Source organism: Cervus canadensis, chromosome 3, assembly GCF_019320065.1.
Source record: "Cervus canadensis isolate Bull #8, Minnesota chromosome 3, ASM1932006v1, whole genome shotgun sequence".
NCBI classification, from domain to species: domain Eukaryota; kingdom Metazoa; phylum Chordata; class Mammalia; order Artiodactyla; family Cervidae; genus Cervus; species Cervus canadensis.
In genome coordinates this window covers 31,567,081-31,580,791 of record NC_057388.1, presented here as the reverse complement: position 1 = coordinate 31,580,791, position 13,711 = coordinate 31,567,081, and the positions used below count along the sequence as shown (strand labels likewise).

The 13,711-nt window shown below is 38.0% G+C and overlaps 1 protein-coding gene across 2 annotated transcripts in view; it reads left to right on the top strand.

The window, feature by feature from the left end:
- GRM3 (glutamate metabotropic receptor 3) overlaps positions 1-13,711 on the top strand; it is a 227,586-nt gene that overhangs the window by 122,102 nt on the left and 91,773 nt on the right. For both annotated transcript variants that reach the window (XM_043462887.1, XM_043462886.1), the window contains exon 2: positions 10,767-11,378. In XM_043462887.1, coding sequence (XP_043318822.1) covers positions 10,911-11,378 — 468 coding nt within the window. In that variant the 5' untranslated portion in view covers positions 10,767-10,910. The remainder of the gene's footprint in view (positions 1-10,766; positions 11,379-13,711) is intronic.

Here is a 13,711-nt window from a genome sequence, read left to right as displayed (position 1 = left end):
CGGATACAACTCAGTGACTCACTTTCATGGCAATTAGTCTAAACCCACAGTCTCACAATATCTAATATATAGATATATAAACAAGCCTTTTCTATTCGAGTAGGGGTTCCTAAATGTTATAACTTGAAGAATATTAATTAGGCCCTGCTACTTCGTTATCTGTACCCTGAGTATCTAAAATTCCATCATTAAAAGTGTTTCTCTTTTCTGAAGCCCACGTTTTGGCCCATTTAAAACTTTGACCATCCATAAATAGGTGACAACTGAACTTGCATTAATGTGCTAAAAACCAGTGGTTTAAAATAGCAGATTATTTTATTTGTAGTAAGTAAGAGAATTGAGAAAATGGAAATTCAGATAAGAGTATAAAGGAACTGATGACTTTGGAGTAGTTGCATTTCTAGGAAAATCTGTCACGAACAGGGTAACACAATAGGGACCATCACAAATCCTGGTATCATCTGAGATGCAGGATAGTGTCAGGCATCTGTGGAAAGGTATAACTGAGTAGGAGGAAAGTTGCAGGATTAAATAAAATAATCTATTTAGAACATTAATTATAGTTTCTAGCACAGACTAGTTGCTCAGTAAATTTTAGTATCCTTAAAGGGAGGAGATGGGAAAAGAAGAGAGGTTCTATTCAGGAATCATTTACTGAAAAGTGACATAAAGACAGATTTCAAACTGACATAAGCAAAGAGGAATTTATTATCTCACATGACTGAAAAATCTTCCTGGATTAAATAGCACATCCAATATTGTCAGGTCTTATTATTTCTCCATCTCTTGGCTTTGCATCTCAGACAAGATTTGCCTTATGGTGGTGAGATGGCTCCCAGCAGCTCAAGGCTTACATCTATTCCTCTAAGTCATTCTAACAGAAAAAGGATGGTTTTCTCCTGATGGTTCTAGAAAATATCCTCATATTAACCCTGGTTGGCAATGATTTGGTTACAGGCTCATTCTGAAACAAATTGCTGTGGTCAGGGACTTAGCACACTCTGGTTAGTCATGCATGTCACAAGCCACCTAGCAAGTCAGGAATGGATTCACTTCACTTTATGAACATAAGTTTTGGTTCCCAACAGAAAACTGTGGTATGCTTTCCAGAAAGCATTTTCCAGAAAGAAATTGGAAATGGGTGCTAATCTGTCAAACTACAAGGGAAAATCCAGCTTTGTTCTAGATCAAGAGAATTTTAAAACTGAAACATTTTCCAAATTTCCAACATCTTATTCAGCAAATCAATTCAGGGATAATATGCAAAAGGTTTAACAACTAATATAAAAATGAACAGCAACCATACCCCTTGGACCTGGAACCTAAAGACCAGACTCTTTCAAAACTGAACACTTTTCCAGCCGTGCCACAAGGAAGCTGAGAGAAGTGGGGAAGATATGCCAGAGAGGGAACCAGAGCAGCCGAAGAAGAGGTAGAATATCCAAAAGGTGTGGTAGACTGAGTATTCACCACCTGGACAAAGTGTTTCAATACCCTAACAATTAGAACAACTATACCAGTGTGTACCAGTGGTGTTTCAACCTTGGCTGAATCTATTTGCAGCTGTATCATAAAGAAGAATGTGCTGTTGACTATGATCCTCTTATATTCAGAAGCCTGGCCTTTGAATTAGGAGACCGTTCTTTTCAGAGGACACCAGAGGAGCAAAAAGGTTTTCTGCTAACAAGATCTAGGATAAGTGAAAACATATACACAAAAGAAGAAGTAAACTCAAACTATAAAATAAACCAAATAATAGCAGAATTCATCTTTTCTTACCATTTTAAAATTTGTGACAAATAAAATGGTCATAATCTCATCCTATCAATACTTAATAGTTAGATTTACAGATATTCTTCTATATTAAACCACATATTTACCATTTCTGCTGCTCTTCCTTCTTTCCTGTAGATTTGATTTTCCATCTGGTGCCGTTCCGTCTTCCTCTGAAGTAATTCCTTTAGCATTTCTCATAGTGTAAGTCTGTTGGCAGTGAAATAAATCGCTCAGTTTTAGCTGCCTGAAAAAAAGTTTTTATCTTACCTTCATCCTTGAAATATATTTGAACTGGAAGTAGAATGTTGGGATACTTGACCAATTTTTCCCCCAAACCTTTAAAGATTCCATTGAGTATGGTCACCATTGCTTCTGAAGAAAGGGATCCGTTACTCTACTGTTACCCACAAATTGAGCTGTTTTGCTCTGTTTTCAATGTTTCTCTCTCTCTCTTTTTTTTTTTTTTTTGTTTTTTTGGTTTTATCAATTTGGCAAAGATTTGTCTACATATGGTTTTATTTGCGTTTATCTTTCTTAGGGTTTGCTGAGCTTATTGGTTCTTTTTTAAGTTTTTTATTTTTTTTTTAAGTTTTTTAATCTTAACATTTAATCACAAAATTGAGGGGATTTTCAGCCATTGTTTCTGCAAGTATTTTTTTTTTTCTTCTTTCTCCTCTCCTTATGAAACTCAGATTCTACCTGTGTTAGAGCTCTTAATATTCAAAAGAACTCTGAAATATTAACTTTTTTCAATGTTTTTTTCTATTAGGTCAGATTAAATAATTACTTTTCATCTATATTCAGCTTCCCTTGTGGGTCAGCTGACAAAGAATCCCCCTGCAATGCAGAAGACCTGGGTCCGCTCCCTGGGTTGGGAGAAGGGAAAGGCTACCCACTCCAGTATTCTGGCCTGGAGAATTCCATGGACTATATAGTCCTTGGTGTCGCAAAGAGTCAGACACGACTGAATGACTTTCACTTTCTTTCATCTATATCAAGTTTACTGACTGTTTTACCATCTTCAATCTTTTGTGTCCCCCATATACACCCAGTGGCATTTTTATTTTATATATTTACTAGATAATTAAGTAGGTTTTTGGACATTTACTTTTATGTTCTAAAATTTCTGCAGTTTTTTTTTTTTTTCCATAGCTTCAGTTCTCTGCTACGATTCCTCATCTGATCATTCATTTTTTAAAGTCTTTGAACAAACTTATCTTTATAATAAACTATTTAAAATTCTTATCTGCTAGTTTTAGAATGTGGATCATTTGGGGACCTATTTCTAATGAATGCTTTCTCTCTTTACTTCGGGTCCCATTTTCCTGTTTTCTTATATGTCAAGTAATTTTTGGTTGTATACTATGGGATTATATTATGTCTGTGCCTCTTGAGGTCAACAAGACTGCCGTTGCACCATGGCAGAAATGCATTCCTGTGCAGAATGTTGGGGAATTCATAGGGTTGGATTGAATGTTTCTTTCTCTCAAAGATCATAGTTTGCCTTGTATGTGTTGTTAGTTTTATAGCTGTTATCAGCAAGAGGACAAGTCTAATACCAGAAGTCTAATGACATGGACAGAAGCAGAAGCTAGCTAAAGATATTCTGAAGAGTTCATTTAGCACAAGGCAAAGATAGTGCCATTTCAAACACTGTACCATTTATAAACTGAGGAGAATTTGATAGATGGGGTGAGATTTTTGTGGATATATGTATGACATGCATTCTCTTTTGTAAGACTACATTGGAAACTAATGATAAAAGTCTTCTTAAATCTAATTCTATATTTACTTTACATTATGATTTTGAGCAATTTGCATTGCTTTCTCTCTCTTGCTCTATTCCGGAAGCAGTAAGGCTTCATTTTTCTTCAAAACACTTTGACTTATTCAAGAGGAAGGACAGTATATACACAGGGTATTATGAATAATATCCACTTGAGGAATCATATTGTTAATAGGTAAAAATGTTCTCCTGTGAAGAATATTCCTCCATTTCTTCCCCTTCATATTTTGTCCAGACCTGGAAGGAAAGCTTATGGCAAACCTAATTTCTGTACTCTCTGTTCATGCTGACAAACCTGCAACTTCTAGTAGACTTGGCAGCTTCTAAGAGAAAAAGGATAAAGATGCACCGCAGGAAGCTGAGGGAGGCTCCAATTCCAAGGCATAGTAATGAGGTTAGGAAACTTAAGGATGAAAAAACAGCTGAAATGGCAACACACACAGACACAGGAAAATAATGTGCCCTTTGATATAAACAAAAATAAAGGTTTACTTTGAAGGGAAACAAATGGTTTTTAAATATAACATATATTGAATGATCAACTCAAGTTAACATTATTGTCAAACTACCAGCAGTTACTCTAAGGACCAAAGTTTAGCAATGTCCATGAATTGACAGTTCAAAATTGTCAATGTTTTCCTACCTCATAAAAACATATCCCTCTAAATTCAGATGAAAAAGAAATGTGAGGAGAGTTGTCCAAGGCCATTTAGTGAAGCGGGCAAGTCCATTTTGACTTCATCAATATCTCTTTCTGGCTCCATCGTCCCAGTTGGTAGAGATCCCCTCTTCACTGTAATCATGTAAGGTTCCTGGGCTTCTTTTATCTTCTCTGTGCATGAAACAGGCTCATAGGAAAGGGTTTAATCAGTTTGTTCCCACTTTTCAACTCAATGGTTTGGTTGTTTGAAATTTTTAAATTTATAGTCGGACTTCAAACTTCCTCACACTACAGAAATTTGAGGAAAGCAGAGCTCTCTTCCTTAACTTCAAATCTTAATACATAAGCCTGGCATCCACTCTTCTTACTTGTCATTCATGTTTTCACAGAATATAACCTGTTATTTGGTGTGTTACTTTCTATTCCTCCTAATCTCTCTCAGATGGACAATATGTTTTCCAATCTTTCTAGTTTTTCCAAGTGCTCTCAACTTTCCTAATTTTATTTAATTTTTTCCTTAAAAGCCAGCAATTTAAAGGATCAGAGCTTTAAATAGGATCAGAGCTATTTAGGCCAAATTTCTCTAGTGCCAACGTTGAATCTTGACCTATGGTAAAAATCATTTTGAAAAAACCTGGTCATTTCTTTATTTGCAAATCATTTTTCCAATCTCCTGACCAGTCTCTCAAAAGCTTATATGCTACTTGGAATTTATCATTTGGCAATGATGTACGTGAGACACTGTGAAAAATACAATATCATTTAAGGTATTGATCTTGATACCAAGTAGATTAAAATCTAATGAGGAAAGAACAATTCACAATTGTTAAATTTCAATTTTCAAACTATGAAAAGTAAATATAAAACAAAATATGATCATCCTAATAAACACTGGCTTCCCACTAGTGGTGCTAGTGATAGAGAACTCACCTCCCAATACAGGAGACGTAAGAGACATGGGTTTGATCTCTGGGTCGGGAAGATCCCCTGGAGAAGGGCATGGCAACCCACTCTAGTATTCTTGCCTGGAGAGTCTCAAGGACAGAGGAGCCTGGTGGGCAACTGCTCATGGGGTCACAAAGAGTTGGCCATGACTGAAGCGACTCAGCATGCGCACAATAAACACAGCACAACTTACAAGGGAATTCAGCAAATGGCACTAAACCTCCTTACTGCTGCAGCAATACGGAAGGCTTATAAGAAGCAGAAATTTTAAACTAGATCTGCTAAACATGAATGGATTTTAAATAGATTCTCATAGTAATTCCTTAAATGTTTCTGGAAAAAGTTCCTTTGTTGCCTAACAAGAATAAAAGCAGAACTGCACGGTGATACATCCTGCTAATAAAACCACCAGTATGGCTATGGCCTCTGTTTACCCAATTAAAAAAGGTAGTCTAGGAACAAAAACCTTGTTTCTTATTGCCTGTAATTCTTGCAGCTGAAAATTTTATAAAGAAACATACAGCCAAATTGCACATGCTAGCACTAACCCTCAATTTTCTTTGGATCAGTTGGGTGTACAGGCTTTGAGCACACTCAGAAGCCCTTCAGCACCTCAAGGGCTTATTTCTAGGAAAGAGTGAGCATGACTTCTGGCATTATATCTCCCCTGGATAAACTACATATTCATTGAGTCAAACTGGATTTCATTTTCGACATTAAGTCCCTGGGCAAAGTCAAGAGGGAAAGAAAAATACATATTAACATAATGCAGAGTATAGCAATATGTTCTGCCCACGTGTTTCAGGGGTTATATTCACAGTCAACCCCTGAGATGCTACTAATGCAAAGATTAATAAAACACTGCTGAGCAGGTTGCCTACTGAGTGGACTATACATGCTTGTTTATAGCACACACGTCACTCACCACCCCTGAATGAAGAACTCTGGAATGCAGAGCCTCTGGCTGCATACAAACGTGGCTACAGAAGGAAGCCTGTTTATCTGGGGAATGTGCTACTGGCTGATTGATCATGAAAGGAGCCTGAAAAGAAGCGGTGGCTGCTCTTTCCCACAATCCGATAAGCTGTTACACAGAGATAAACAGTTGCATTGAATTAAGCATGTTTGTCTATTTTTCAATGCTGACTTTTAACTTCCTGTTCTTTCAGTTTCCTGGGGCTTCATTTTTAATAATGCTAAGTGTTTTAAAATTATGCATAACCCTACAGTCTTAATCATTTCAAGTTCTGCTTTAAGGAAAAGGTAAATAAGAAAATACCAACAGTGAATTTAAACATTACTCTAATTGACGTTTAACTGGTAACTGTCTAAGACTATATAAAGTGTTACTTCAGGATGCCCTGTCAGAGGGCTTAAAACTATTTCACATGAAATAGGTGTTAGTCAACTTGTTTTTAAGTACTGTATATCTAATATTTTAATATATAAAATATGCAATGAATTGCTTTTTCAATCAAATACTTAATAACAATTACCATGTTAAAGGAAACCCATGGCAAACTTATTATCAATGTTTTCACAAATGGTGGAGATAGTTGGTAGAGAGATGAGTACTTTTCCATCACTCTCTATAAAAATATACAAGCATTTAAATTCTTCGACACCAGGCACAATGTTCATTTGTTTACAACTAAAGTTTCTATCTTGGGTATCCAGTTCATGGCCCAGCACACAAAAAGTAGGTGTTCAATAAATATTTGATGAGTGACTGCATCTGTGAAGCTTTGAAACAGGATAATAGGCATGTTCCTACTTCAGTATTCTCCTGACTGAAAACCAGTAAATGTAGGAATGTAGGTCAGCTTGAGGCCACATCTTTCCTGGCTTTGTACAGATCTGCCTCAGCTACAACTTCCAAATTCAAAGGCAGCATTTTCTCCCGCATGTGTACAAAATACTACCTGCTGGCAGTCCTGTCATCAAAGAACATAATAGGGGAAGAACATTTGGGATGATTAGGTAGGTAATGAAATAGAACCACTGATTTCTCTAATTTCCACTTTCTATGTCACAAGTAAAATAGTAGAGTCATTTGCAAATATCATTATTGTGGATGTCTATATTCCTTCAAGAAATATTTGTTGAATATCATCTGGATGGCAGACACTATGCCAGGCCCTGGGTACACAAAGGTAAATACCACACAGGCCCTACATATGAAACAGACAGACTGACACATACTACTACTTTCAGCATGATGTGATGATTCATTTGAAGCTTTCTCTGGCTAAGAGCATGTTCTTAAGAGAATTAAGCTTCCCATAAACTATAAGGTCATCTTTACTCTTTGTATAGTTAAATTTCTTTCATATTCAAGTGATATCTACATTTTTAATAGGAAAACGGTAACACTGCGTTGATGACCTTCTTTTAATTAACTATTCTCTTTCATTAGGCACATAAAACAATTATTTTGTAGAGCCAATTTCAGTTTCTTTATCGTTAGTGATAATGATCGCAGTGTCTTTTACCTTCCATGGCAGTTTTGCTTCAAAGGGAAATGCACATAAAGATCAAAGAGAGACCGGAATTGACAGGAAACAAACAAGATTCTACTACACTATCAACCTCTTTAAAAATCGTTATTATTATCAGATTTTCTGGTGCCCTATGGCAGATCTCCCAGAGAAGCTCTGGGTTAACACTGAGTGTTCCAATCACCGCCACAGTGAGTGGGGAGGTTCACACCTATTAAAGAAACAAAACCAAACCCAGGTGACTTGTGTGTCTCAAGAAAACAACCCATCACTTGCTGCACATAAAAAGAAAAGGAAGCATGTGGAAAGCCAGGTTTTAAAGGGCAATGTCAATAGGAGAAGGAAGAAATGTCAAAGATGCTGAAATAAACACTGGACTAGTTCTTGTCTGGATGTTTTTGTTGCGTTTTGGTTCTTTTCTTCCTACCTTAAAAATCCTTAATGTTGTGCATTTCATTTATTTTAAATGAGCAAATAAACAAATATGAATTGTAATAGTAAATGCAAATATTTCTTGGTCTAGCTACAGCAGGAAGACAAAGCAAGAAATAAACCATTTGACTGAGGAAGGAAGATAGGAGAAAATCCTTGGCCTTTTCTGGTACTGACCACGAGATCTTAAATGCTAAGTTGATATTTACTGAACAAACAGTGTAGAAGGGCCTTCCCAGCAAAGAGACCAACATGTGCAGGGTGATGATGTCATCATCATCCTCTGAAGTGAAGAGTTCAAATAACTGAAGCATAAGGTTTGAAGGTAGAGATGGGATGAAGCTGATGGGCCTGGTGAACAATAAGACTTGAGAGCTTGCCAGATTCAAGATCATGGAGCATGAAGAAGTCCTTCCTTCAACCTAGAGGCAAGGGGAAGTCAGTATAAATTAATAAGAGATGGACACTCTGAACAGCAATTAAGATTATACATTACACAGAGTACCTCCTCCAATGGGACACCATTCAATGGCTAATATTTACTAGTATTAATATATTTGAGAGCACACTGGTGATGTGCCTTTTAGACAGTCTGACTGAGCCATAAGCAGCCAGGAAAGACCCCTCCTCCATAAAACCTCACAAATACACCATCATGCACAAAAGTGGGAGAGCAGACCCACATACTCGACCACACGTACAGGAGCATGCAACTGTGTGTTGTCAGGAAACTGCTGCAGGAGTCTCTGCTCTACTGTCTCTCACCTGCCTCTGAATATGGTAAGCTTACATCACCAAGGGGATGGGAAAATTGAGAGAGTGTGCTGACCAGTGCTTACCCTAGTGCCAGGGAGCCACGTGTCAAGAGTACAACAGCCCATTGATTCACGTGCACGTGCAACCAGACAGCCCCACAGGAGGATTTTTTTTTAAAGTCCCCTGGAAAGACCCCAGCCTACTGTCAACAACATGATCCCCACCTTTGCTTGATTCATAAAAGTTGCATATGTTCAAGCTTATCATGTAAAAAGAAGCTTGATTGAGGGAACTGGCCTAAGCTCCAGTGTACTGTGCAAACCCCAGCACTCATGCTTACCATTCTCCCTGAAATGTGAGGCCCATGTCAGGAGCTGCCTAACTCCAGCTAGAGAGGAAAGCCACCAGGCATCACACTTTCTCCAAAATCGATGTTATATCAATGCTACAGGTTATACAATAAAAAACTGTGTACGTTTGCATTTGAGGAAGGTTATCTTTTCCTAAGTCACAAAAAGATGCTTTGGGGGCTAGCATCAGCTCCCTAGGAATCTACTGCTATCGTCCTGTTAGAGATAACAAGAGTCTGACATTACGGGTTTTAAAAAAAAGAGGACGTGGCTTCAAAAAATGTTAAGCAGGTAGACGCTACAGAGCATTGTGGCTGATGGGGAAAAAAATAAGAAAGGTCGAAATAGGAAGGGCTCTTTTGTGCAGGTTTCTGGCTCAGAAGCCTGGGTACAGAGAAGAACCATTCACAGAGATAAGAGTAGACCCTGAGGTGCCAGAGGATGTGTGGGTAGAACTGTTATGTGTTATGTTTGGTCACTAGGTCATGTCCAACTCTTTGCGACCCCGAGAACTGCAGCATACCAGGCTTCCCTGTCCTTCACTATCTCCTGGAGGTTCTCAAACTCACATCCATTGAGTCAATGATGCCATCCAACCATCTCATCCAACCATCTCATCCTCTGTCACCCTCTTCTCCTGCCCTCAATCCTCCCAGTATTTCCTCAGTCTTTTCCATTGAGTCTGCCCTTTGCATCAGGTGGTCAAAGTATTGGAGCTTCAGCTTCAGCATCGGTCCTTCCAGTTCAGGGCTGGTTTCTGACTGGTTTGATCTCCTTGCTGTCTAAGGGGCTCTCAATTGTAGTGCTAGAGAGCTGTTTAGTAGGCGGTTAGCCTAGGAGATTGTTAAGTGGTTGAAACTGTGAACACTAGTTGACCTAACCCAGGAAAGGAGTATTTAGTACTGGAATTGAGATGTAATCAGACATGAAGCATGAAAACAGAAACCTAGGAAGCTGAAACAGGTAGAAAAGAATTAAGATTTCAATTAAGTAAAATGAGGACTACAAAGGGTTAGTGGAGTTAAAAACTAGAAGATCAGTAATAGCTTTCTCCAAGGCCATTTTGTCGAGGCAGAACCTTCAACGCAGTGACTGAGAGTATCTGGGGGAGGACAGTGGGACAACAAACACTGCAGACAATTCTTGTGAAGAGGTCAGCTATGAAGGGAGGATGGGGCTATGTTAGCAGAGATGCAGAAACAGGGACAGGGCTACCATTGGATTGTGTTTTATTTTATTCCCAAATGGAAAGTGAAGTGTGGATAACTGGAGTTGTTTATAAATATCGCTGCAAGACAGGGAATAAAGACTCATAGCCAAGTTGCTTCCCTACCAATAGCAAAGTAAATGACTCAGTAGAGATTACTGAACTGAACATCAGACAAACCAGAGTCGTAAGGACTGGGTGAGAATACTTGGGAGCACTCCTGGTGCACTGCTCCATACGTGTTTAGTAGATGGTAACTGGAGTCATTATCCATCAAAGGTCTGAATGGGGATCATCAGTATAATCACTGTTGCCTTCTTTACCATTTTTGTTCATTCAATTTTTATCTCTTTAGGAATTTGGTGACAGCCTCTGTTAGTCTGCTCCTCCTTTACACGAAGGACAGACCAAAGATCCAGTTTGGCAATGAGAGAGGAGGACTAGCGGGCAGCATTGGCGCCATCCACTGACATCTCCCAGAGGTACAGACACAGGACTCATGAAGATGTTGACAAGACTCCAAGTTCTTACATTAGCTTTGTTTTCAAAGGGATTTTTACTTTGTTTAGGGGACCATAACTTTCTGAGGAGGGAGATTAAAATAGAAGGTGACCTCGTTTTAGGGGGCCTATTTCCTATTAATGAAAAAGGCACTGGAACTGAAGAATGTGGGCGAATCAACGAAGATCGAGGGATCCAACGCCTGGAAGCCATGTTGTTTGCTATTGATGAAATTAACAAAGACAATTACCTGCTCCCAGGAGTGAAGCTGGGTGTTCACATTTTGGATACCTGCTCAAGAGATACCTACGCATTAGAGCAATCACTGGAATTTGTCAGGGCATCTTTGACTAAAGTGGATGAAGCCGAGTACATGTGTCCTGATGGATCCTATGCCATTCAAGAAAATATCCCACTGGTCATTGCAGGGGTCATTGGCGGCTCTTACAGCAGTGTTTCCATACAGGTAAGACTGACAGTGCTGTTGATAAAACACTGTATCTCTTTGTTTTATGTCTTTGGGGGAACAAAGGGAAAATATCCTAATAGCTTCATCAATGGATGATATTAACCAGGCAAATGTTCATTTCTGTAAGTCTCTGGTAATATAGGTTTGCAGATAGAACAGTACGTGAGCAATGAAAATTGTTTAGCAATATAGCAGGTAGCTAGTGCAGCATAATGAGCTACTCCAAAATTCAACAACAATTATTAATTACTATAGTTTATAAGCCTGAAGACTGGCTGGAGTGAGCTGATCAAGGCTAGGTTCAGCTGCAGGTAGCTCTGCTCCAAGTTTGTCCCTTATCCTCCACCTGGAATCAGTCAGCTAACCCGGGCATGTTTGTCTGAGTGATGACAGAGGTGCAAGAGAATGCAAATCTAACTGCACAGAAGAACTTCCAAACTTCTGCATGCCTCACAACTGTGAACATCCCACCAGCCAAAGCAACTCACAAAGTTCAGCCAGAATCAAGGAGCAGGGAAATAGGTGCCACCCACAACCATATGCTACTAAATTACATCACAAAAAATGTGGCTACATTGCAGAGCCATGACTTCAAGTCATCAATACAAACAAGCACAAGAAAGTGCAAAATCACTGAGCTCTTATTTTTTTCCATGCTAATTTTTTCTCAAGTATTGCTTTATTCAGAGATAAATTATAAAAAAATTTCTCATTGTATAAACCTGAAAATGTATGCAGAGATGCTAGATAATTACTACCAAAAAAAATTAGAGGGAACAATTTAGCACATAACTTAAATTAGATAAAAAACTGATAATTGGTTCTCATAATTTTGTTAGGGAAAGAAGGAACATATTAGTCAAACTTTTACAGTGCTCACAGGTCATAGAATTAGGGATGGAAAAGAGCTATGAAATCATCCAGCTCAAAATTCTCATTTTCCCATGCCCTAGAAATATTGGTTTCATGAATATTCCCATTGGTAGATAGCACATGAACTAGAACTTAGACTGATCTTTTGTACTTTTGGGTTCTTTCAACTCTCCTATGTGATTTTTATGTTACAGAAGTTCAATATTTTTCCTGGTGAATGTGGCAGTAATACAAGTCCATAAGATATGAATCATATACTTTGCTTCCTACCAAATGATTGTCATCAAAGCTCCATACACTAAAAGAAGTCATATTACACCCTTGTTGTCTGCACATGTCACCAACCACTTAAATTGGCTTTACTCACATTGGAATAATCTTATTTCTATATTAGAGACTCACAGCCTTTAAAATTCTACATAGAGTTTTGGGCTACTCTAAGCAACTAGTGCAATTTTTTTTTCCTTCTATAAGCACACACTCATATTATGAGTAATTAGGATAATTGATTTTTCATAAATATTCTTTGGCTTCATTAGATGGAGAGAAAATACTGCTCATCTCAAAGCATATCATGTTAATTTTGCCACTATTTCCACACTTGAATAACAAAAGATGGAATTGCTATTTGAAAAGAGAGAACTAAAATGTATATTTGTCATACTTCAATAATAATTTTATCAGATAAGTGCCAAACATTTTATAAATATTTATATTGTGCTCAATATTACCACTAGTAAAGGACTACAAATATATTTTTCTGACCTTAGTTTCTCCCAATACAGTAAATAGCACTCCACAGCAGATGTGTAAATATATATTTATCCAAAGTAATTAACAAACTGTGCTAGGCAAATAAAATTTTAATCTACTTTTACTTTTTTATTACCTATAAACTCCTCAAAAGAGGTCAGATTAAAAAATGTAGGTTATTAAAACCCTGCACTTGTTCACAAGGGGAAAAACCACTTAATCATCAAAGGACCTGGCTTATTAGTTCACTTATCTGGTCTATATCACTATAAAGCACAAATGCTGATATGGCTTTTGTCTCCACATTATACATAAGGAAACTAAAACTATCATGTTATATTGAAAAGGACATCGATTTAGGCAGCACCAAATGGAACTTGAACTCCAGCTCCACAATTCACAAAAAGTGAGTGAGCGTTAGTCGCTCAGTCACCAGACTCTTTTCGACCCTGTGGACAGTAACTCACCAGGCTCCTCTGTCCATGGGATTGCCATTTCCTCCTCCAGGGGATATTCCCCACCCAGAATCAAACCTAGGTCTCCTGCAATGCAGGCAGATTTTTTATCATCAAAGCCTTCAGGGAAGCCCCAATTTACAAGCTTATTTATGAAATAAGGAAAATACTATCCACTTTAAAAAGTTATTGAGAGGATAAATTGAGAGAAGCCATGGGAAATGCTTCCCCCAAAAAACTAACAGATTC